Raw genomic sequence first — 23,297 nt, 5'->3', positions numbered from 1 at the left:
TTTCCTCCTCTCTTTTGTGTTTGTTCCTCCAGATGCCTTAACATGGGGATAGACAGCCCTTGATCTTGTTGTGAAGACTGCCCTGATAGGAAATGTTTTGTGTGCCTTTATTTGGGAGGCCCCGGGTCGGTCAGGACAAAATATTGCTGGTGCAGGATGATTCTCCAGAGTGCCAGGAGAATTTTCTGCAGACCTTTTCTATGTGTGGGCCTTGGCAGCACCAGTGCCTGGTTTTAGAGTATTGCAAGGTGGACCATGATGTAGAGCAGCCACTTTTCTAGATTTGGTGGCTTCTGAATAGTTCTCTGGCAGCAAGGTCAGGGGACTGCTCTTGCTGGGGGCAGGGGTGTGAGGGACCTTTCCCCTTTCCTGTGTGTCAACAAAAAAAAGCAACTCCTTCCACTTGCAGAATAGGAAGATTTTTCCTCTTTTGCTGGTTGCAAACTGTGAGTAACTTGCTAACAGAGCTTGTTCACTGAGTCCTAACACTGAAAAGCTTTCCACACTTCACACGCAGAGTCACATCCTTCCCCACCTCATCACCACACATTTATCATTTTGTTACAAGAAAGTTCTTTCCCTATCCCTCCAGATACTAGATGCCCAGCTGGCATCCTAGTCCCTGGTACTACTTTAATGAGTCTAGGACATTTATTTAGGATCATTTCAAGGGATAAAGTATTAGGACTTTACACATAATCAAGGGAAGAATTGCCCAGACCTCATGGGACACACCAGACAAAGGATCCTCAGGGCAGACCACCACTAACCTTCTCCATGGAGACACTTGGCAAGTCAATCCTTTTGTTGTGAAAGGCAGTGTCCCTCAGCATTGTTGCAGTCAGGGGTTCTTGTGATACAGATAATTTAGTGACTGCATAGTGCTAAGTCTTTCTGGAGCTGGTGGCATACCCAGCAGTCCTAAAGGTGCAATATTAAAGAACACCAAACACTACAGCGTGGACATGAGCAGTGTCCTCTGCACTGGAGAGATTTGCAGGAAGAGTCTGGCACAATGGCACCATTGTCAGACCATCAGAAATAGCATGTGCTCCAAAGGCACACAGAGCTGATCTGCAGACTGAAGTATGTTGGCATTTTTGACACAGAGACCACAGAAGGAGAGAATTATCAAATTGCATTTCCTCAGGTCATGAGCAGGTTAAATTCTAGAGGAAAATAGGACTATCATAGATAAACCAACAGTGCTGCATCTTGATGAGTTATGGCATTCTTTCCTGACTGCCAGAACAAGAGAGTTCAAAAATAAGTGGTAGCAATTTCACATTTTAATTGGCACAATTGTAGAAAATGCTCCTTGGCAAGTATCAGGTATTATGTCTTACAGACCAAGCATTTGTCTGCAACAGACTTCCTTTGTGTCACACAGGAATAAATAGACATGATGCTGCCTTATATGGCATAAGCATCACCTTGTGAGGGAGATGTGATGACTGTGAAATGAAGCCGAAGTTGGCAACGATAATGCAAACAAGAGGATACCTTCAGCATGATTGCTGACCCCATTGCATGAATAGCACGGTTCTGACTGGTAATAAAATCCTCTGCTATTGTTTGTGTGTGCATGAAACACCCTTGTAGTGAAATATATACTCGTGTTCTCTCCCAGAAAACTGCAAAAGAAAAATTAGTGCCCTCTTATGACTTGAAGCCAGAAAGCTGCAGACAGAAACAGCGAAGAGAACTGCAGGTCAGTTCAGTCTCCGTTTCTCGAAGTTACACAGCACAGCCTCAGCTGCTGCTTCTTAACGCTGAAGTCTTGAACACTCACTGTGCATTGCCAAAGTCCTCTGCTCAGAAATTTTCAAAATTAAGCCTAAATAATTTCTTCCTTCAGACCACTAGTGCTTATTGCGTGACTGCCCGTGCTTCCATTTTTACCTTTCACATCCCTGAGGACTCCTGCATCTGAGTTACTGTTTTAACTTCCAGTAACCTCATGCAGTCCCTCACATTCGCTGTTCACTTTCGGTTGCTTTTCTGATGTTTCACACCCTACATCACATCCTTGCTCTTCCTCTCAAGGCCTGTAGCTTTTCCATACAAATTCCATACCGAAAAGGCCATTCCTGATTCAGTCCCTTTAGCCAAACAGCAGTGACGAGTGAATTTGTTTAGAGGTAACTCAGCACCCTCTGCTGCATCCTCAGCGAACTGCAAATTTCCTTGCATGTGAAGGACCAATTCCTCGCAAAAGCCAGAAAGTTTCAGTGAAGACAAATGCCTAAGAGAGTGATACAGGAAATTCCGTGCCTAATGGAAAATAGAAAAAACCTTGCGGTTTTTTTTCCTTCTCCTCTTCTTAAAGATTAAAATACTGAATTTAGTATTTTCAGCTTTTTTGAACAAATGATTGAAGCCTTGAACTTGGCAAATGACACTCCTCAAACTTTCTCCTTTTAAATTCTTTTCCCTACCTATTATTTTATGTGAGCCACTTAGATGTAAACTTTGAAAAATTTCATATTATATTCAGTTCATTAATTTTTTTCCGTTTTTTTCTGAACTGGGAAGCAAGAGGGTGTCATTCAAAAGTGTTTCTGCTCAGCATGGATAGCTCCTGTGCCTTTGCTTTCTTACTCAAGCTACATTGTTTTCTCTTCAAAATGCATTTCAAAGCTGTAATATTTCTGAAAATGAGGTAGCTGGATTTTTTTTTCTTCAGGATTACTCTGCGGGCTCAAATAGATTAGGTAATACATGTAAAGTAGAAGATACCACCAGACACTACTAAGTAGTCCAAAGCAGAAGTAAAATAGTATCAATATCCATTTTCATATACACTTTTCTTTATTGATGCGATGTTCCAAGTTCTCAGCCTACAGCTACAAAACAAAGTCTGCCTGTGTCCAGCTTTCACTACAGAAAAGGTAAACTGATGACTACCTGAACCATGAAGATTGTTACTGAATTTAAGCAGAAAACCACTGTGGTGGGCAGGGAACAGAAATCATCCAGCTCTCTGGGGATGTTTATTCACATCTCTGAGTGACAGCGTAATTCTTTGTTACTGTGAGTGTTGTACATCTAGCACGTACGACTCTTTCCTACATGAATTCTTTCAGACAAGGCCCATTTATAGACACAAATCTTCAGCTTCATGAAGCTGAATTCTGCAACTGATGAGGGCTGGCGGGGTGGGATGAAACAAAACTAATGAAACCCAAGTATTCCACCTGATTGTAGAATGCAACTTCCAGCAATTATAAAAGCTATAGTATGACTTCACAGACTTGGATGATGACTCTGCAGTGTGATGAAGCAGAGATAGAGAGAACCCCTTCTTGGGATCCAGACAAACAGAAAACCATTGGAGCACAAATAATGTCAAAGCTGGCAATCATATTTTACCAGCCTCACTTTTCAAGCCATTCAAGCTCATCTGGAACTAAAGGAGAGTAGAAAATTTTTAAGAGTTACACTACACACCTTTATTTGAACACGTCTGTGGCACTGAAATATTAATGCTTTCAACTGGATGTTTGCTTGGAAGGAAGCTGACTTTGAGATCCCAGTTAAACTTTGAAGTATAAGAATACTGAGGAGGAGAAAACACACCAACTTTCCCACAGTAAAAAAAAGTAAAGGAAGTTATACACTGACATAAGGCAAATGTGAAGTTGAAAATTCCCATGCTGGAACAGGGCAAGGACTCTTCTCCCTGAGCAGTGGAAGAAACATGTGATGAATTGATTGTAACCTCCATTCCCCATCTCCCTGCCCTTCTCGGGGAGGAGGCAGAGCTGGGATGGAGGGAAGGGTGGGGGGAAGGTGTTTTTAAGATTTGTTTTACTTCTCATCATCCTGCTCTGATTTTGTTAGTAGTAAATTCAATTAATATCCTCAAGTTGAGTCTGTTTTCCCCATGATGGTATTTGGTGAATGACTTCTCCCAGTTCTCACCTCAACTCCTGAACCTTTCAGTGTTTGCTCTCTCCCACCCACTTGTGACGTGAAAAGTAAAACATTTCAACTCAAAAGAAATTCAGGGAACTTTATCTCAAAAGAAAGCCCAGCAGCTTTTAGTTTTATTATGCTTAAAAATAGTTCAGGTAAAACAAAACAAAGGCATTTGATGACTCAGTCATACCAAAATTTTGCCACATACACAGTGATGGTGGGCATGTGAGTTCAAGAGATTCTGAGAAAGAAAAGGCTGCATTCTGGCACACTTCATTCAGAGTCTCCAGTTGCTACTCCTGGGCAAAAGTAAAAGTACTCTTCTCTGTGTTTTGTCTCTTCATCCCAGTTCCCCCATTTCACTCCATTTTAGGGAGAAATTGCTGCTACCTAAATCAAATGGTGAACTTTCACAAGTGTGGAACAGATGCTGTGTTATGAGCTTGGCAGAGCCTCCTAGAAAATAATATCCCTCAAAACTTACCCCTTTTGAAGAGTGCAAACAAGGAGAGATGTTTTGAGTAAGAACCAAACTTTGGAATTCTGTAATCAAAAATCCATAAATTAATTTCTTTTTTTTTTAGGACTGCAGTCCATCTCTAATACTGTACAGGCACAATTATTTACAGAGTTCTCCTGCAGCTCAATGCACTCACAGCTAAAAAAGCTCATTCAACATATAATCAATCATGTTTTGCCTTAACGCTTAGGTAATAAAGGACTTTTATTTATACAATATATTTGAAGCCAGAATTTCAAAAAACAAAAAGATTTTGTACTCCCATTTAAAACTACTGTAGATGTTAATAACAAAGATGATGTTTTAAATACAGTATTCATGCCAAACAACTAGCTGTTTTATGCCAATTTGTCATGTTACAGAAGCTACAAATACTTTGATATCCAAAGACTATGCAGTGGTTCTCCAGATGTTTCTTAACCAAAACAATTCACAGATGTTTGCTCATCTCTCTGCTGAATGTCCTCCAAAATTAGTTGGTCCTAGAATAAAAATACAAGTACAAATGAAGAAATAACTTGGTAGAACTAAAGGAAAACTTTATTCATGTAAATTATTTGGGGAATTTGCATAAGGAAAAGCAAAACTATCAAAAATTAAAAATACAACACATACAATTTGATGAAAACTTTTCTATTGCTGTTTTCAGGAATGTAAATATGCTCCTCGGTATTTCCATAAAAGCATTTTTGCCATTTTCCAATTTCAGCTACACAAGTGAATCTCCAACGCATTATTCTGTATATGAACTGCAATTCATTGCAATCATATAGCCAAATGACATCTATTACTAAAGTTCAATACAGCTACTTTTTTTGTAACATTAATTTCTCCCACATTATTTGGAGATCCTATCAGGTTCATGCATTATTTCACATACTGTATCACTGTCCAGAAATTTCACAATTAAAACAATCGCAATGTAAGCTTTTACAAGCTATAAGCCTTCAAGTCTTACAATATTTTTATTTTAGTTTCACAAACTCAAAACTGCTTGAGATGTGCAGGAAGATCACATTTATTAGTATGAAGTAAAAAGTGCTTTAGAGATGAATTATCTTTTTAATATAAGTTAAAAAAAAGTATTTCACCTGTGATGCAAACTCTGCAATAAGGAGAATTCGGCTTGCAAGATGTGATGGCAGGGTGCTCCATAACCCCATCCTGGTTCTCTTTCCCAAAAAGGGCTGGACCACTCAAGGTCCCTTCTGACCAGGGCTGTTCTATGATTGTATGTCTATGATTCTGTGATTTTATTAATCAATGTGCCCCAGTGCAATTCCTACCTACATCCATCCCCCTTGGGCTGATTTCTATGCAGCTACTGTGGCTAGTTTTATGTTGCACTCAACAAATAATACCCTGGAGTAGCTCCCTTTTTAGTGTGATTTGTGGACATTTACATGGATATCCTGACAGGCAGATCTTTAAGAAATGTGAAGTTGAGACATAAAATTTTGACTTTATCAGATTTAAATCTCTGTTAAAATATCATTCTGAAGTGAAGCAAGGACACATTTCCCCAGCAGATACTCTGCTGCACATAAGACCAAGGCAAAATACCATCATAAACACCAATATTTGTCATATTTTGCTGAGAGACTACTTTCAATTTTGAAATACCATTATTATGCTGGTTAATTTATTTAGGCTGCTATGTGCAAAATTTTCAGGAACTGTTAAATGTTATTTTATAAATATACTTGCCTGGCTGTTGTCTTTGCAGAAGTCCAGAGATGGTGATTGGCTGCCTTGATAGAGGCAGCTGTGGGGAAGGTGATGTAAATGGATACAGCTGAGGGGTTCTGAAATCAGAACTAGCCCATGACCCCCTTCGACTGCTTTGGGATCCAGATGATGATGGACATACACTGTGTGGCAATCTTACAGGGGTGGATCTGTTAATGAAATTAATTCATGCATGTGATTTGAGGCTACTTCTATAATAATACAAAAGATTCCAAAATTATTTCAATTAATTGTGATAATATTTTAAAAGCAAATGTCATAAATTATTGTGCTCTATGAATTCCTTAACAGTTTTTTACTTATTTAAGATTTTTACGTATTTCAAGAAGCACACTGACAAAACAAATTATGGATTCAGAGGTGGAAAAAAAGAAGTACTTTCTTACATATGTTTTAAATTTCTGCTTGGAAGATATATTTGGCTTAATGATTATAAAGAACAAGAGCTGAATTTTTCTGGAACGATTTAAAGTTAATTATTGATATTATTGATAACCCTCACAGTTTGAGACATTTTCAATGTTTAAATGAAAAAAACAGAAACACCTGTTGCAGGCTGCATGAAAAGTTTAGGTTATTCAGAGAACAGCCCCTGTGCATATATTGTGCTTTCATCTCTGATTTTTATAAGAATGATACAGCAGAGACATTGTTGCACTTCCTTATTATAAAATTATTACCCCTTTTTATAGAAGTACCATGACCATAGAGATCAACAGCTACAGAAGCTCAGATTATATCTGCATATTTTTGTAAAACGTGATTTCCAGATAGAACTTTTCACCAAAACCAGACACATTCACATAGGTGATAGCCAGGCTGCACAATAACACTTCTTCAGATCTAGAATATAACCTTTAAACATACAGATTAATACAGGACAGAGCAGAAATTTCAGTCTCTTATAGGAGATGGTAACCTCTTGAAAAAATACTGAATTACCTTGTAGACGCTGCTCCAATATTTTGACTTGGCATTATTAGAGATGTCTGAGAACTTCTGTAGGATACACTACCTGTTTTTGAAAACAGGAGCGACATGAACTACTCATTTTACTTAAGAGATAACTTTGAAAACAAAGATCAGTAGTTTAATTGCATGATTTGGGACAAATTAATGATTGGTTCATTCAAGAACTAAAAACGGTGCACAATTACAACAGTCAATGAGAGAGCTCAGCTGACACAAAACCAACATATTACACCATCCCTGCAAATCTTGTGCCAGTTAAACACGTGTTGGTTTCTTTCACCTTCTTTCATTTATTAGACTATTACTAGGCTATCAGGACAGCTGTGCTGAAGTGCTCCAGTTCTTCAGCTAATCTTTTTTTATCCCATCCACCTCTGAGAAGGAAGTTTTTAGTGCACCATTAAATCATTGTTTCCACTTGCCCTTACTTTTGCACATAAACTTTGATTCCCTCAGCATTGTCCACTGCAAAACTTTATGGGATGTTTCTGAAATGTGCTGAACACATAACTGTTCTACATATAATTTTACTATCTAATAAATATCTATTTATATTTAGACACAATAAAAAAACAGTTAACCTCAGCTCTCTTTATCTTGTTATGCCTAAATTTATAGGCAAGCATGCATTTAGAAAGAGTCTGAGCTATAAATCAGACAAGCATAGAAAAAGCAATTTTTCCTCCTTCATTGAAATTGCACTACAGTTGCATTTGTCTTTGTTTTGGGACATTTACACCATGTAAAAACATAACAGTGCTAAAAGCTCTTTATGCGGCTGGAGATGGAGTCTATGAATTGCTGAAGCCAGGTGAAAGCCTGTCTGAGCATGGACTGCTGCAGGAACATGCTGAATGTAAAACCAAGAATGACAGAGATACATGAATAGTAGACCTGCAAAGCATTAGGAATTCTGGGAAACTCCTCACAAACAAACAGTTCTCAAGAGACTGCACCAATTTCAGTAGGCTGTTACTCATGTCTTATTTACATCTGAGTGTTACTCAAGCTCAGGGTATGAAGGAATGAAAGAACGTAGTGGCAAGTAAAATGTCTTATACCTTATTACAGTGATAGGGTGAAAAAAAATCACCTTTCTGAAGTTGATCTCAACTACCTCACTTTTGTTACTCAGTATTTTTTTTAACTTCCCTTTAGTTTCCCCCCTCTTCTTCATGTGATGTTTAATATGACATTGTGGGCAATGTTACTCTCTGTTAACCACAGAAAAAATTATGAAGCTTAACAGAGGGTCAACAATGTATATTGCAAGTTTTCCTGTTCTGTTCAATCTTACATATAGTTACAAAATTTTCTTTGCAACTGTTGACTCGGCAAAAATCAGTTTGGTTACAAGTAATCATTTACTGAACAGAAGAGGTAAGTACTAGGAAAACATTTCACACTTCAATTTAGCCATTTCCCAACTGCTGGATTGAAGTCCACGTGGTAAATTCCTTACACCTCAACACAATGCAGATTTTTTCAGTAAATTGCTAATGGATGGATTTTAATTTATTCATCCTCTTAATGTAACAGAAATTTTATTCAGTTACAAAGTTAACCTTTACTCACCCATACGTCCATCCTGTGGTGGAGTTATTACTGATAATCTTGTTGGACCAGTTGGTGTCTCAAGCTAAATTAATGGAAAGTCATTAACCACACATTAATAAGTATATTAATTATTAAGACATTTTAAGCAATAGTGTTGTATTTTTGAGGTCTGAAGAGCCTGCAGATTTCTGGAACTTCCTATTGTCAGTTTTGTTCGTAGCACTAAAATGCAAAAGCTAAGAATTAAGTTACTATTTTTAAAGACTGGGGGGGGAGTAAGTGTATTTTTATTCTAATCGGTCACACTCAGATAAGAAACAGATCAGGCACTCCCACTGTTTTCTGTGCTGAGATTCCATTTGCAAGCTAGCATCTGTGCCTGGATGTTACCTCTTCTAACCAGGATACCAACACTGTGAAAAGCTCCTGCCTTCATTCTCGTGTTAGCAATATCATTCAAAACTTGCAATTCCCTACTCAGGTATCAGAGTCTAAACGGTGCTTTCAGACCACTGACATTTTTGTAGTATTGAGATTTTAAGAATTTGCCATTTAATTTGGCACCACAAGTTTAAAAGCCTGTATATGGCATGTGGAGAATATAATTCCAGAAATTAATGTTGTGATTTATTTCCTTTTGGTTTCTTTTGGGGAGCATCTGACTTCTACCCTGCATCAAGCATATCTGAAATCAGCACACACATTAGAATTGTTTTGAATAGGATGGGGGGAGAATCCTATTTCCTGCAGCATTAACAGAGCAGGAGAAATCCAAAGAATATATGTGTGTAACTACACATAAACATATATTAAAAAAACCCACTTACTTTCCTCACTGGTGAAGGTACAGGATCAATCTCCATTGCCTCCATCCTTGCAAGAAGGTCAAAATAAGTATGACATTGTAATAAAAATAACATTTTCATTATAAAGTCTAAAATTATGTCAGATTCTAATGTTAAATTTGACTACTAATGGAAAAGCATAATACATAATGCATAACACATAGAAGTATTTAGGACTTATTCCAAAACTCACTAGCAGTAAGAAAAATCTATTCATTGATTCTGAGCTTTGGTTTAGACATTTATAGAGAAAGTTATTTTATGATTAGTGTTGTTATTCTTCCATTTGTCTGAATAAATATGCATAGTTACGTATTTGTCATTTGTATCCACAACAAGGGCACTCTGAAACTCTACTTTTTTGTAGAAAAGAAAGTCACAGTCAAAGGCATAGAAACATTTTAGCTTGAGCAAGCTGTAAATTCATTTTACTTAAAATTAAATGAGCCTTACTGGACTGGTTCATCCCATCTAGCTTGAGACAACTACAGTGTATATATAAGGTGTCTGTACAATAAATTTAGTTCTTCCTTATGGTAAATGGAGAGTGTCTCACTAATCTATCTATCTAGCCATTCATCCAGAAATTCTTTGGAATAAGGTGCATCATGCCTTAGATTTCTTTCCAGTGACCACAATCCATACAACTGTTATGTACACTTGGATAGATAAGACCTTCCTCAGTTCTTTCATATTTGAAAAGTTTGCAAAAACAAAACACAAAACCAGAAAATATTTTAAACTCACTACAAAAAAAGTTACTTTCTGTACAAAATATTAGTTAAGATTTTCATTGAAAATTAACAAATTTGTACCTACGTTTCAGAAGTGGAAGGACGACTAGAATGAAGAGAATATGAAGAATATACATTCTGTTTTCTTGAAGGAACTGAAGTCATTAAGAAATTTAATATTAGAACATAGCTATGTCCAGTGACAGGTATTTCATAGTTAATATCTTAAACCAACTCTTCTTACTGGAAAATGGATTTCTGCTTGTACTGGAAAATGGAAGTGGTGTAGTTTTTTCAGGAGGTTTCATACTAAAGAGGAAAGAAGAACCAACAGATATAAATTGAAAGCTGGTTTGATTACTTCACATGTCTAACTAGTCAATAAGGTATAAAATCAAAGCGTTTTATCCATCAGTAGCTGGTTTTAACACGACACTATTTGCCATGAAGCAAAAAAAGAATTTATTTTATAAGCTATGAACTTTCTCTTTATACCATAGTATCTGCAGCACTCATTACATACCCAACAATATCAGTTCAGCACAACATTATGGCAAGGTATTTCAGGGAACAAAAGATGGTAAAATACAACTATTAACTATAGCCAAGCCCAAAATTAATTTCATTTCATGAAATTATACATTTGCCAAACTTGAAAAATCTAGTCATGAAAAGAAATGTTGGTGCCTTCATGATATTCATCAATAGCTTTGTAAAACTGGTACCTTTGACAAGAACCATAAATAGGAGGAATATGTTTACTGGGGAAGCAAGGAGAGGTAGAACTCAAAAAAAATTCTAAAATTCAGCAAGAACTCTGTATTTGATAGAACCAAGATGCTATTTATTTGAGATGCAGACAAGAAAATGGAGGCAGTGAATAAAAATATTTAAACTGCAATAATCCACCACATACAGAGTTTCCTTTATACTGTTTTTTTCTTTCTGTTACCTTGCACCAGGCAGTCTAAGAGAGCACAATACAGTATTATGTGCATTTTAGAGTCAAGGGAAAGTCTGTACTAAAATAAAAAACCACAAAAAAAGAATAAAGATCAACAAATTTGTGCAATTAAAGTGCTGGTTTCATGAACTGGCTTATTAATGAGATTTCAGTAACACTTTTGGCTCTATGTTGGAAATAAGATGAAAAGATTAAGGTGTATCAGTCATTAAACAGGGGGATAAGGATAAGCAACCTCTTGGCTACCACTTTGAAACATTTAAGAAAAAACACTCATTCAAGATGAGACAAGAAGTTAATTTTTACTAGAAAAATAAAAGATGAGAACCATGTTACAAAATTCTGGTAACTTTGTAAATGGGCTAAGATACCAGGAAGGGTATCATAGCACTTTCAGGCTGCTGCTAGAAAGTCCATTGCAAAATACACAAATGTGGTTATGTAATTGCAAACAAAAATTTAAAATGGAGTATCTATATGACAGACTTGATGAAAAGTTAATTTCTGAGTTAACTACTGAGTTGAATTTTAAAATAAAAGGACTTTTTTGTGACAGGATTGATTAATGTGAATAAAATGGATCTGATGTCAGAAATCACTATTCATTTACTTCTGTAAAAATAAAGAACACAAACAAAGCATGAAATTTTTATTGTTTTATCCATTAAACTTAGTGTTGTCTGATTACATTTACTTTTGCTGCATTAAACCTCTTACCATTGTATCTGTTGCACTTGTTGTGTTACTTTCTTGAGAGACTCTTCCAGCTTTGCTATCTGTGAGATAATCATAGATTTAAACAAAATCTATTTGTGTGATATACAGCTTCATTTTCATCCAACTTGTATTCTAAAATGTTGAAAGGCTGCTTTCTATTGCTTTTAATCTTAAGACATCATTGCTATTCCAGATTTATTGGAGCTGTTATGGCTGTGTTATGGATCCATTAAACAGTCAGTCTGGAAGAGATATGCTTCTTTTTGGCAGTTAAAGACTTAGTTTGATTACCTTTTGTTAAGTATGCTGGTAATACTGGATAAATTAATACTGTGAAAAGTGCTTAAAAACAATTTTCTTTTCTTTTGCTTCCTATTTTCCATATCTGATATAAAACCTATGATATGATTAATATGGAGTTACCTGGAAAAACTACCAATAAATGTAGAAAATGCCATGTTCCCATATTTCTCATTTCAGATTTGATATGTACTCAGTTCACTGCAGTTACCTATTTGTAATAAGCTTAAGTGAAAAGTATTTCCTGCTATGTTAGAGACACAACCAAAAGTATCTCCATTAAAGAATGTTATGAGCTGGCAAAATTGAAGAATATTAAGGTCAAGAACATTAGGTCAGCTCCCTAGTATGTGTATTTTTTACAGTCTTTCATTATGTGAACATATATTATATTTTATGAAGGATGTAAAAATTTACTCAACAGCCTCAATACTGCATCTATATTTTATCCTTAATTTCCATTATGTGACCTTAATTCTTCATACTGCTAATATTTTCATTTGAAGGCAAATTATGAGTTTGCTTGTTAACTTTTCATGCTCCTCACACTATTATTTCAGTCCTTTAATAAAATTACCTGATCTATAAAATCATACTGTTTGTGGGAGACACTATGCTCTTTTTGCAGATGTAAAACTCTGCAAAAAAGATTGAAGACATATTATAATTAATGTAAGGTCTGGTTTTTGGTATTCTTCTGTTTTCTTCTTCCTAATGAGAGCTAGGTTTGATTAAGAAAGTGACCGGTCAGGAAGAATGTACTTCTACCCTGTCGCTCTGTAGGACTGGGTAATTTTAAGACCAAAGTACCTTAAAGAAGGTAACTATTTGATTTTCAGTATTTTGGGATCCTAGCATAAACAGGCCATCTAGACCTGACAGGAACATGGACAGCAAGTGCCCACCATCACTTGCACCCCAATATCTGCACAATTCACAAAAACAGCAACAAAGCAGTTTAATGATGACAATGAGACCTTGTTGGTTGACAATGACAGGGATGACAAACTAGAAATAAGGAAGAGGACCTGAAACAAGACAGCCATGAGAAACTGGAATGGTGTTTAATACAACCAGCCTCTCCTGACCCTGATCCAATGCAAGCAGTTTTAGCATACTAACAATACACAGAATGAGGAAAACAACAACAAACCCACCTGAAACAGTGTGTCATTGAAGCAGCAATCGACTATATTTTCAACTGTTTTGGTAATGTCACCCGAACACCTTCCTTAGGTCAAGTACCATCCCTGAATACTTTACAAACACTCTTGAGTAAATGTCTCAACAGTAAATAACTTAGAAAATTACCATTAAAAAGTATCAAAACTCTCCACAGATTCTTTGGAGATAACATCTCTATTTATGCTGAATTCTATTAAGAGATTTATTTTGCTTCGTCTACAGGTTTCAGTTTTACCATCTGGAGTTGGTGCAATAGATTAGAAAGGGGATAAAATCAGGATTCCTCCCTGACCTGGCTTTGAAAGCAGAAGGACAGCACCCTAAAATAACTACACACACCACAGTACACTATGACTGATCCCAAAATGCATTCATGGAGAAGAGGGAAGAATGGGCCACAGAGCACCAAATTCTCCAAGCTTTCTATCCATGACAATCATACCAGAAACTCTCCTCACACATGAAATGGCCACCTGGGCAGCTACATGAGCTTTTCTCTGTCATTTCATACACGGAGCACCCACTCAGGGGACAAGTCACCAATACTGTCAAGTAGCTTTAAGCAATATTCCATGTCCTTAGAAATGAAAGAAACATCCAACTATTTTATCAAATATTTAGAAGTAGCTGAAAAATGAAAAAGAAATCTGCCTTCCAACTTACAAAGGAAGAAGCAGAGTCACAAATGCAGTACCTGTTCTCCACAGAATAATTAATTCTGTCCTTCTTCTCACTGAGCTATCCCAAATCCAGGGTATTAGCCCTTAGTCTTGCTCCCCATTGCTCAAGCTTCTCATTTATTTTGCCAGCCCTAGTCTTCTTTCCCTCTGGGCTTATCTTTTAGCACCTGTCTCTCCCCACCTCTTTCACATTCCCCTCCATACAGTGAATTGGTTTCTTCCCTCCCTGTTCTTTGATTCTCCATTTAATCTTAATCACCTCACAACTAGAATATTGCATTAAAAATAGTCACCAGAATTAATACAGCCTTCACAGACTTTAAACAATTAAAAACTGGTATTTATAATGACAGAAATTAGTCAACCCTGATAAATTATTCTAAGTATTCTGATAAAAGATTAATATAATTTCTAAAAATAAACCAAAGTAACAAGGCAAACATAAACAAAACCCAAGAAAATCACAATTAGAGTTACCTTTTGTTTGTGGTATGCTAATAAATGCTTACGATGTTTTTCTTGAAATTCTGAAACCTAAAAATAAATACAGTTATATCAAGCATCACATAATTACATTTACGCACCACAGCGAAGAAGTGACAGAAAAGAACTACTTCACAGTATTCAAAGATTTTTGTATTTTAATAGGCAGTTAACGTATCTTCTTTAAATCCTCTCCAAAAAACCCCAAAAAACCCCAAAAAACATTCTAAGTTATCATCACAGATAGAGGAAGTCTTTTAATGTTCATTTAATCCAATATCACCTACACTAGAGTTGCTAGATTTATTTCACTGAAATTATATTTTAACCCTGTGTTCAATAAAAAGGTAAAGACATTAGAAAGCCAGTTTAGCTGCAGTGTTTCTTATTCATTAGTGCTAAGCAAACACATACAATTAATGGCAACATAAAAAGTAATCTGTCCTACTGGCAATTATAATATGCCCCGTAAAAATACCCTGTTAATTAAAAAATAGTTGTTAGACACACTGTCTGGTGATGTGTAAGTACTTCTTGTGTCCAAATGAGGATCATAAACCATGACAGGTTAAAAGTAAAAATGACAAGGAAGGCAAGACAAGAGCTTGAGGAACAAATTACCATAGGCAATAACTTCTAATACATCTTTCTTCTCATGTGTAAGAAAACTGCCAGAAAATGTGAAGGAATAGAGACAACCAAGAAGAAACACTGACAATATAAACCCACAGAGAAGTATCCAACTTAAATGGTTACTGTTTATTCCCTGTGGAAGAACCCGGGAGGTTCCCATCAAGGGATCAGACATGTCTTTGGAAGAGCTGATGGAGGAAATAACCCTCAGAAAGAGGTGACGTTGAGCTGCCTCCCCTCACTCAGAAATGAGTTCTTGGGTCTAGGAGAAACCTGATTGTCAGTTTAGTGCTCAGTACCGGTCAAAAAGTAAATCAGATCTTACCAGTCATTTAAAACAGAATAGGGGACATCATCGTTCCCCTTTAAAAAATGCATGTTACTCTATCCTGAGTCTGCTTAACATCTCAGAAAGGATAGAGTAGTTCTGAAAATAGTTCAGATTAATCAGAGGTATGCAAGAGCTTCAGTAAAAGAAGGACCACATAGAATATGAATCTTCATGGCTGAAAAAAAGATCATTGAAGAAGGGATGCATTAGCAATCTAAAACTAATGATTAGCACAGATGTAGTGCATGGGAATGGACACCTTTTCCTCCAGAATGGGATTCAAGAGTATCAAATGAAACTAACAGGTTAAAACCTGAAAAATGAAACCATCACCATGCAGTGAACAACCTGTGGGCCTCCCTTCCACAGTATGAGACAGAAGCTAAAATGCAGGAAACAACCTGACAATTATGCGGGGGAAAATATCCACCACAAGCATCTGAATGCAGAGGACCAACCCCACCTTGAGAAATCCCTATGTCATGAGTTTCTGAAAGCTGGGAGGCTCTTCTGGAGATGCATCACTACATGCCAGCTCTGCTCTCATGCTTTCCAAAGCACCCACTGTTGTGGCAAGATATAAGATTAGATAAGAGATTAGATGTCTTTTGATGCTGGGACAAGTTCTGAACATACCTCAATGCCTTCATTATGCTTCAGTATGTTCCCAACAGGTTATCTCAAGCTACAGGCAACCTACCTCAGCCTTTAGAGATTGAGCCCTCTTCTACCTTCCTTTGGCACATCATGGAAGTTTGCATTCCCATGTGATTGGAGGTGTGGTTCCCTGCATTTGTTCAGTTTACAGAGTAATTGCTGATCCTGCTGTTAAAAAGTGGATATGGAAGGATGGAGGAAAGCTTCATGTTTACCTTGCGTTACCTCTGCATCTGAGGAGAAGCCCTGCTCAAGAAAGGGGCCAAGCTCAGCTCTGGAAAAGCCTGTGAAGCCTCGGATAGAGCAAATGTGAATCCATGACCATTGCAGGAGAAAACTGGCAATATTCCCTGGGTCACTGTTCTGCTGGATCAGGAAGCTCACCCAAAGATCAGCAAGTCCCATCCCAAGGAGATGAGAACAGACAACGAAGGCTGCAGCTGGGCCCAGGGAGAATGTACTGCTGGAGCAGCTGAAACTGCTGCCGAAATGCACAGGGACAAGAAGTGCCAAAGCCAAGCTGAAGAGATGCAGAAAATGAGGAGGAAACGGGAGCTTGTATGCACTCATTTAACCCAGACAGCTACTGAAGTTTTTGACTGGAAACTAAGCCTGAAGAAAGGAACCCTATCTGGAATTTACAAAGCAGGAGGAAATTGACCTTGGAATCATTTACTACATCTATCTGGGGAAAAAAAAGAGACCTGTTTTGATTAAAAAAACAAAAAAAAAGGAAAAGGGAGAAAGAGCACAAGCAGCTCAGGACTGTAGCCAGCTCAGGTTTTCACTGTGTAATTTTTTATTGTTATAATTAAGGCACACTATCTGGGCATGTTTAAGCTTCTGGCAGATCTAATTTTTCATTGCATTGCATTGAAAGTGATTTTACACCATTAAAATAACCAGACTAGTGGTCCTTAGAGAGAGTTTGAAAACATAAGCAGTGACCATAATGAATAATTTATGTCTTCTTAAGAACTTTGAAACTGTAGAATTAAGGAAGTAAAAATGGTAATGAGCATACATTCATTTTCAAACATTCATTCATATACTTCTCCCATTCACATAAAAATCAGTAGGAGCTGTTGATTACTTTATAGAGTTAAAAAGTTTTAAGGCAGATTCACCTGTGATATTTCTTTTGAATATTTCTTGCATAACACATCTACTCCCATGAACAGTGATTGAATATCAGGATTTGTCTATGAAGAAAGGAAAGTATACCAAGGTTAGGATTTTTATTAGCAAGTTATATTAAATAAAGTCTTTTGTAAAGTGTTTCTTAAATTGACTGATGTATATAGATTTAAAAAATTGACAGATCAGGGTAGGATAATGCAGAAATTGAAAACAAGCCCAGTGTTCTTTAATGGCCTTATCAACCATCTGGAAAGCATTGGGCTTTTGTTTAAATATACTACACACATACATACTTATTGAGATTCAGGTAGTACCAGTGTCCCGAGGACATTCAAGGAGGATGCTGTGGCCCATGGAAGAGGCATTGCATTCAGACCAACAGCCAGGTTTTTGGCAGCCCCTTTTGGTTCTCACCATTCCCAGCCACCTGGATGCATTTTATAAACCAGTTTTGTTTCAAAGTCCTTTTTCAGAACAGTTCTAGTGCTGACTGGGATCCCTTTGTCTCTCCCACCCACTGGGCAGCAGAATATTATCCTAGAATAAGGAAAGAGCCCTAAAGTAGTTGCTGAATTTTTAAAGTATTTTATGACTTGTGTCTTTTAATCAGAGATCATGATGTGGCCTCACAAATTGCCACCTGTGCTCTTAAAAAATGTTGAGTAAGTGCTCTACACCTAAGCCATCATTGTAATAAAAATATATTTATTACTTATGGCAAGGAAAGCATTGCTGCAAAATATAAAGTGGATTTCAGAACAATAGTGACATTTGAACATCTATCCAAATCTACAAAGTAGTGTATTTAAGTCTTACTTTAATCCAGAATACACACATTCCTGATCTGCTCATAAGAAAAACAAAGAAAATACAACCCCAAAACAGTTATATTAGTTACAGTACTACATTAGAATAGTTAAACAGCTTTCAAAAACAATGAATCTCAGGAAAAAAAATCTACCTGTAAACTGGAAGGTTCTCTTTGATGTATTGTAAATGTGTAAGAAAAGACATGTTTACAATTAGCCCAAATTTGAATTAAAAAAGCAGAAATAATGCTGGCATACTCAGACGATAGGAGAAGGATGTCCCAGAAAGAAGGCAGCCCTTATGTAAGGAACCACCTTTCAAAATCCAGTAAAAAAGAACTGAAACTGCTGAAGGCAAAATCTAAATTACTCCCAGAAGTACTAAAAATCTCAAAAAGCTTTAAAAAAATAGAAGAATTCTAGAAGGTGAATTATTAAAAGAAATAAGAACTAGGCCACTGGTGAATGAAGCATAAGTTTTCTGGGATACTAAGAAAGCAGAAGGGCAAGTGCAGTCACTTTAATTAAAAATAGTGCATTGAAAAAAGATTAGGCTTTGCTCCAGTTTGAAATGCAGAAACATCTAAAAAGACAGTATTTTTACCTACACCAAAAATATCTTAACACTAGCATAAAGTCAAATATCCAAGATTCAATAACAATTCAATAACAATTCCAAAACCTATTTTCAATGTGTGCTTAAATGATATCTTTTTAATTATAAAGGAAAAGGGAGCATCTTATGTATGAAAAATAATTGAGAAGCTAAATTAACCTGGATTTGCAATGGATTTGTATCTTCTGTTTCCCATATTGTGACATAAGCTACTGTGATGTCTTGTGCAGCAATTCACCTGATGGTCTGCACTGTTTGCTCACTGCAGAGCTGTGCTTGCAGCTGCCAATGCTTTTCTGATTACTGATGAGTTGTACCTGCACCCCTCTCACCAGGGGAAAGCAAGGAAAAGCAGTTTTTTCCTTGCTTTCCCCAGCTACTAATCTTTACAGAACTCACAGGAGGTAATTAATTGCATTTGAGACTTCCTCTGAACTTTTGAATTTGGTTGACATTAGCCAAAGCATTCAAAAATTTCCAACTGACACATGGAGAAAGAGAAAAGCAGACAGACAGCGCAGTTAACCTACCTATGGTATTTATACAAAGAAAATACAAACAAGACAATAATATTCCATCTAGAAAACTTCATATATTTATAAAAATACATTTAGCTTCTTTAAATGAAATGTATTCATAGGAGCCAAGCTCCTATGCTCCTATTTAGGGTTCTATCAAAGCAATGACCTTGGTTTAAGTACCTATCAGATTTGAAAAAAATAAAACCCAACCATCTTCGTGCTGATGTAAAAACTCTTTCAAATAAAGGTTTGTACAACACTGTTTGTATTTTATCTGTTGCATGGAGGAGTAGCAGATGTTAATATGATATTCTGAAATACTGAACAGATTCTGATTTAGCATAACACTTAACCACCCTCTGGGGAAAAGCGAGTGGGGATCATGAGACATAGAAGGAAGACATAAAGGTGACAAGAATGCATTACTGCAAAGATGAGAATATTTAATGTGTACATGTTGATTACCCCAACATACAACTTAATTAGGAGTTCTAACACATTTATAGGACCTCCTCCTCATTGGGAATTCTTCCATAGCATCAAGCTCATAAAGCTTACCAGGTATATTTCCACTAAGGTTCCTGAATTATGGAGCCATGACTTTTTTATATGCATCTTTAATTATCATTCCAATCATTTTATCTGTTCTTAATCAAGGCTAAGCAATCATCATTAATGTCTTTTTTAAAGAATATGGTAATTTGCTTCCTTCCAGCCCTCCAGAGCAGTGGCAGGTTCTAATGAAACATCTAATATTTTTGTTAGTATCCCAGTTATTGCATTTATAAATTCCTTCTGCTTTTTTGAAGTAAATGATCAAGTTCTGCTGAACTACTGCAACTTAAGACTGATTTAACTTAAAAATTGGATTGTTTTGAGCAAGGTGTTGGACAAGATGACCTTCAGAGGCACCTGAAAACTTAAATTATTGTTTGATGGAAATTAATAACAAAGTTTGCAGCAACAATAGGTTGATATTGAAAGCATATTAAAATATGCCCTTTAGAATTTTTATGAAGGGCTTTTTGATTGTTTTTGTATTTGATTACTGTGTGCACTGTTCCTTTGTATTATAATTGCATTTTGTTGTTTTGTTGTAATTTTATTTTAGTAGCACTGTCTTCTTCAGCATGCAAGATTCCTAGAAGGCCTTCATGTTTAACTGTATTGAATTTTATTAAATGTTTTAAGTGTTTCTCTTTTATCCTTACAAGGCATTGTCTCTTAGGTAGGCATCAGTCTACAAAAATATAAATTTTTTCACAACCTATTTATCAGCTAAAGAGAAGATTGCTCCTGGGAGAAATGGCAAAATTAAATATTCCTAGTGGTTTATCAAGAAAGGGAATTAAAAGCTCTTAATTCTCCAGTGAATAACAAGAATTCCCAATAATATTTCAGATCCTTTCTTAATCACACAGCCACGAGGAAAATAGTAAAGCTTAAGAGAAAACAGGGGAAAAAAAACCTAATCCACTTGAAAACATTGCTGAGCCATCATGCAGGTTTTCAATTCAGTCCATTACATGAAATAATTTACTACAGTTCATCTTCTGTGATGTACAAATGCCAAAATCAATAAACATTTTTCACATTTTGATAGTAGTCACTGATGTTACACAGTAACCAGTAACATTTCTTGAAAAGTTTAGAATGATTTACAGTCCAGCAGAACCTGAAAACCTAAAGAGTCTCCACAGGTTTTAATTTGAAGGAACATAAACAACAAAAAGCTGAGCTGTCTGGCGCGTACATATGTAAGTTTAGCAACTATTATCAGCAAATATTCATGTCACAGCTGGCAAAAAAAAAGGAAGCATTTTGTAATGCAAATAGTTTAGCTGTTAAGCAAACCACAGATTAATGTAATGCAACAAAACTAAAGCTTGATTTACCTGTTTTGAAAGGACTAACGTACGACAAGCAGTTCTACAGATCAAACATTCATCCTTTTTGCCTGTAAGGTAAAGACACATTTAAAATATACATCAAACTGAATAGATATCAAATACATTGTAAATAGAATGTGATGCCTAAACCTCTGGAGCTTGTGGAAGAAATCTGCAGGTTAAACAAGAAGTATGAATAAACATGAATGAAGAATTTCATTCTATAACCATTACACAGAGTTGCACAGGAAAAATGTGTGTGAATGTCATCAGGTCTTACTCCTGCAAATAAGCACTCATGTAAATGATTTCATGAATATCATTAGTGTCACAAAATGCAGGTGACTTTTAGTTCCCTTGATTTAAATAGGACTATTTGCCTGGTTTAATTAAATGCATGCTTAAGTGCACTAATGACTTACAGTCAACCTGATATGTGGCTTTTTAGACTGGGACACAGTCTGGTTCTCCCAAGAAAATATATGAAACAAAAATGTCAAATTAATAATTTTAACCCTCCAGTGAAAAAACAATAAAATCACTTTTTAAAACTTTACCACTTTTAAACTGTCTCTTTGATTATTTGCAAATATATTAGAAAATATTTATAGCAAATACATATTATTTCAATATTTATAATTGGTAATTTTACTAGCTACTTCTAAAGATTCTAAGGATCAATATTTATAAACATCTTTAAATACATTTTAAAACTTGTATTGTCATTAATATTGAATTCACAGCAAAAAGATATGTGGTCTCGTAGGTCTTTTTCTGCCAAATGCTATTAAGAGCAGCAAGGAGAGATGTTGTTCAGGTTCTAGGAGCCTGCAAGCTGTATTTAGAAGCTACATTTTATGATTCTCTATCCTCAAGAGCAAGCCTGTGAAAACGTCTAGTCAAAAGTTTTTAATTCTGAAATACAGAATGATCATTTCTTCTGTGTGCCCTTACAAAAACCAGGGCATTTAGCATGATCTCAAAGGGAAAAACATTGATATTTGTCTGCCGCCTTTTTCTTTCTTTGGAAAAACAATTTCATTATTCCTCTCTTTCCCACATATCTTCATCCGAGAACATCACAGGAGTCCCAAAATATGGTTCTGGAATTATACATAACACAAGAGCTTCAAAACATCACCTCCAACTTTCCCTCATGCTGCTGAAACTTTTCAGGAACAATACTGAGCCTTAAAACTTATTAAAGCTACTACTTCCAAAACCTACCCTAAAAAAACCCTACGGTTTTTAAATTGCTCTTTCACTAAAGAAAAACCATTCCTTTTCCCACATTAGCCAGAAGAGAGTGCCATCTATTAGGGTTTTACAGAATTATGGATCATAAGCATCCAGAATCCAGTTTTATTGAAGCCTCCATTGCCGGTGCCCAAGGCTTGCTCTCAAAGCCACATCCACCTGGAGGTAGACGCACACAGGTTTTACTGTTTGAAGCAAATCAATAGCAAGGATTGGAAAGGGTTATCAGTAACATTCGAAAAAGTGCTCAGAGCTGTCTTTGTTTCCACATCGGGTCAGAAATACCACTGTTTAGGGCGGATGTGTGCACGCCAGCACAGCCCGCCCCGCCGGGCGCGCCCCAGCAGCCATTACCTTTCTTCAGGCAAATCTCACAGAAAACGTGGCCGCAGCTGGTGAGGCTGAACGGCGGCGTGGGGTTGCGGGGTTCGCAGAGGCAGGAGTTGCAGAATACGGGCACGGCCATGGGGCAGCTGGGGCAGAGCCGTCCGTCCTCAGGCCGAGCCCCGCGGCTGCGTCCCCGCCACGTCCCGCCCGCTGAGGCGGCCCCGAGGGCAGCGCGCCCGGCGCCCCTCCCGCCGCGGGGCCTGAGGGCGGCAGAGCTTGGTCCTCACACCCCCCAACGCCCCCCCGGAATTTGGTTTTTCTGGCCTCTCACTACTAAACTGGAGCGGTGCCCACGCAGAGGGTGCTCTGAGAGATTCCTTCTCCCGTCCCCAAACAAGGGGAACTGACTGCACCCACAGGGCTCCGGGCAGGGGCTTCAGTAGGAGCCCCGCCGTACTCATTCCTCCCGGGTCAGCAGATGGAGAGGGAA

General features: G+C 37.0%; 1 protein-coding gene across 1 annotated transcript; it reads right to left on the bottom strand.

Moving 5' to 3' along the window:
* Nucleotides 1–3,821: 3,821 nt before the first annotated feature.
* RNF212 (ring finger protein 212) lies at nt 3,822–23,039 on the bottom strand. The gene is made up of 12 exons (XM_042053714.1): nt 22,835–23,039; nt 21,230–21,291; nt 17,376–17,450; nt 14,622–14,678; nt 11,980–12,038; nt 10,543–10,607; nt 10,384–10,453; nt 9,547–9,592; nt 8,738–8,801; nt 7,133–7,205; nt 6,149–6,339; nt 3,822–4,923 (listed from the first exon to the last, which is right to left on the bottom strand). Exons 1-12 carry the CDS (start codon nt 22,944–22,946, stop codon nt 4,886–4,888), a joined length of 912 nt encoding a protein of 303 aa, XP_041909648.1. The 5' UTR covers nt 22,947–23,039; the 3' UTR covers nt 3,822–4,885.
* Between the last annotated feature and the right edge of the window lie 258 nt (nt 23,040–23,297).

Source organism: Corvus kubaryi, unplaced genomic scaffold (genome assembly GCF_017639235.1).
Source record: "Corvus kubaryi isolate FWS band 111438036 unplaced genomic scaffold, C.kubaryi_AGA036_p1.0 split1-131, whole genome shotgun sequence".
Classification (NCBI taxonomy): Eukaryota; Metazoa; Chordata; class Aves; order Passeriformes; family Corvidae; genus Corvus; species Corvus kubaryi.
Note: the sequence above shows the minus strand (reverse complement) of the source record. Positions and strands in the feature narration are given on the sequence as shown.

Bases quoted from the DNA above. Each gene is read 5' to 3' on its own strand.
- RNF212 (XM_042053714.1), bottom strand. From the start codon at position 22,946: ATGGCCGTGCCCGTATTCTGCAACTCCTGCCTCTGCGAACCCCGCAAC. The intron at 21,292-22,834 runs GTAATGGCTGCT...TTTACCTTACAG, and splicing joins TGAGATTTGCCTGAAGAAAG to GCAAAAAGGATGAATGTTTG. The intron at 12,039-14,621 runs GTAACTCTAATT...ATTATCTCACAG, and splicing joins TAGCATACCACAAACAAAAG to ATAGCAAAGCTGGAAGAGTC.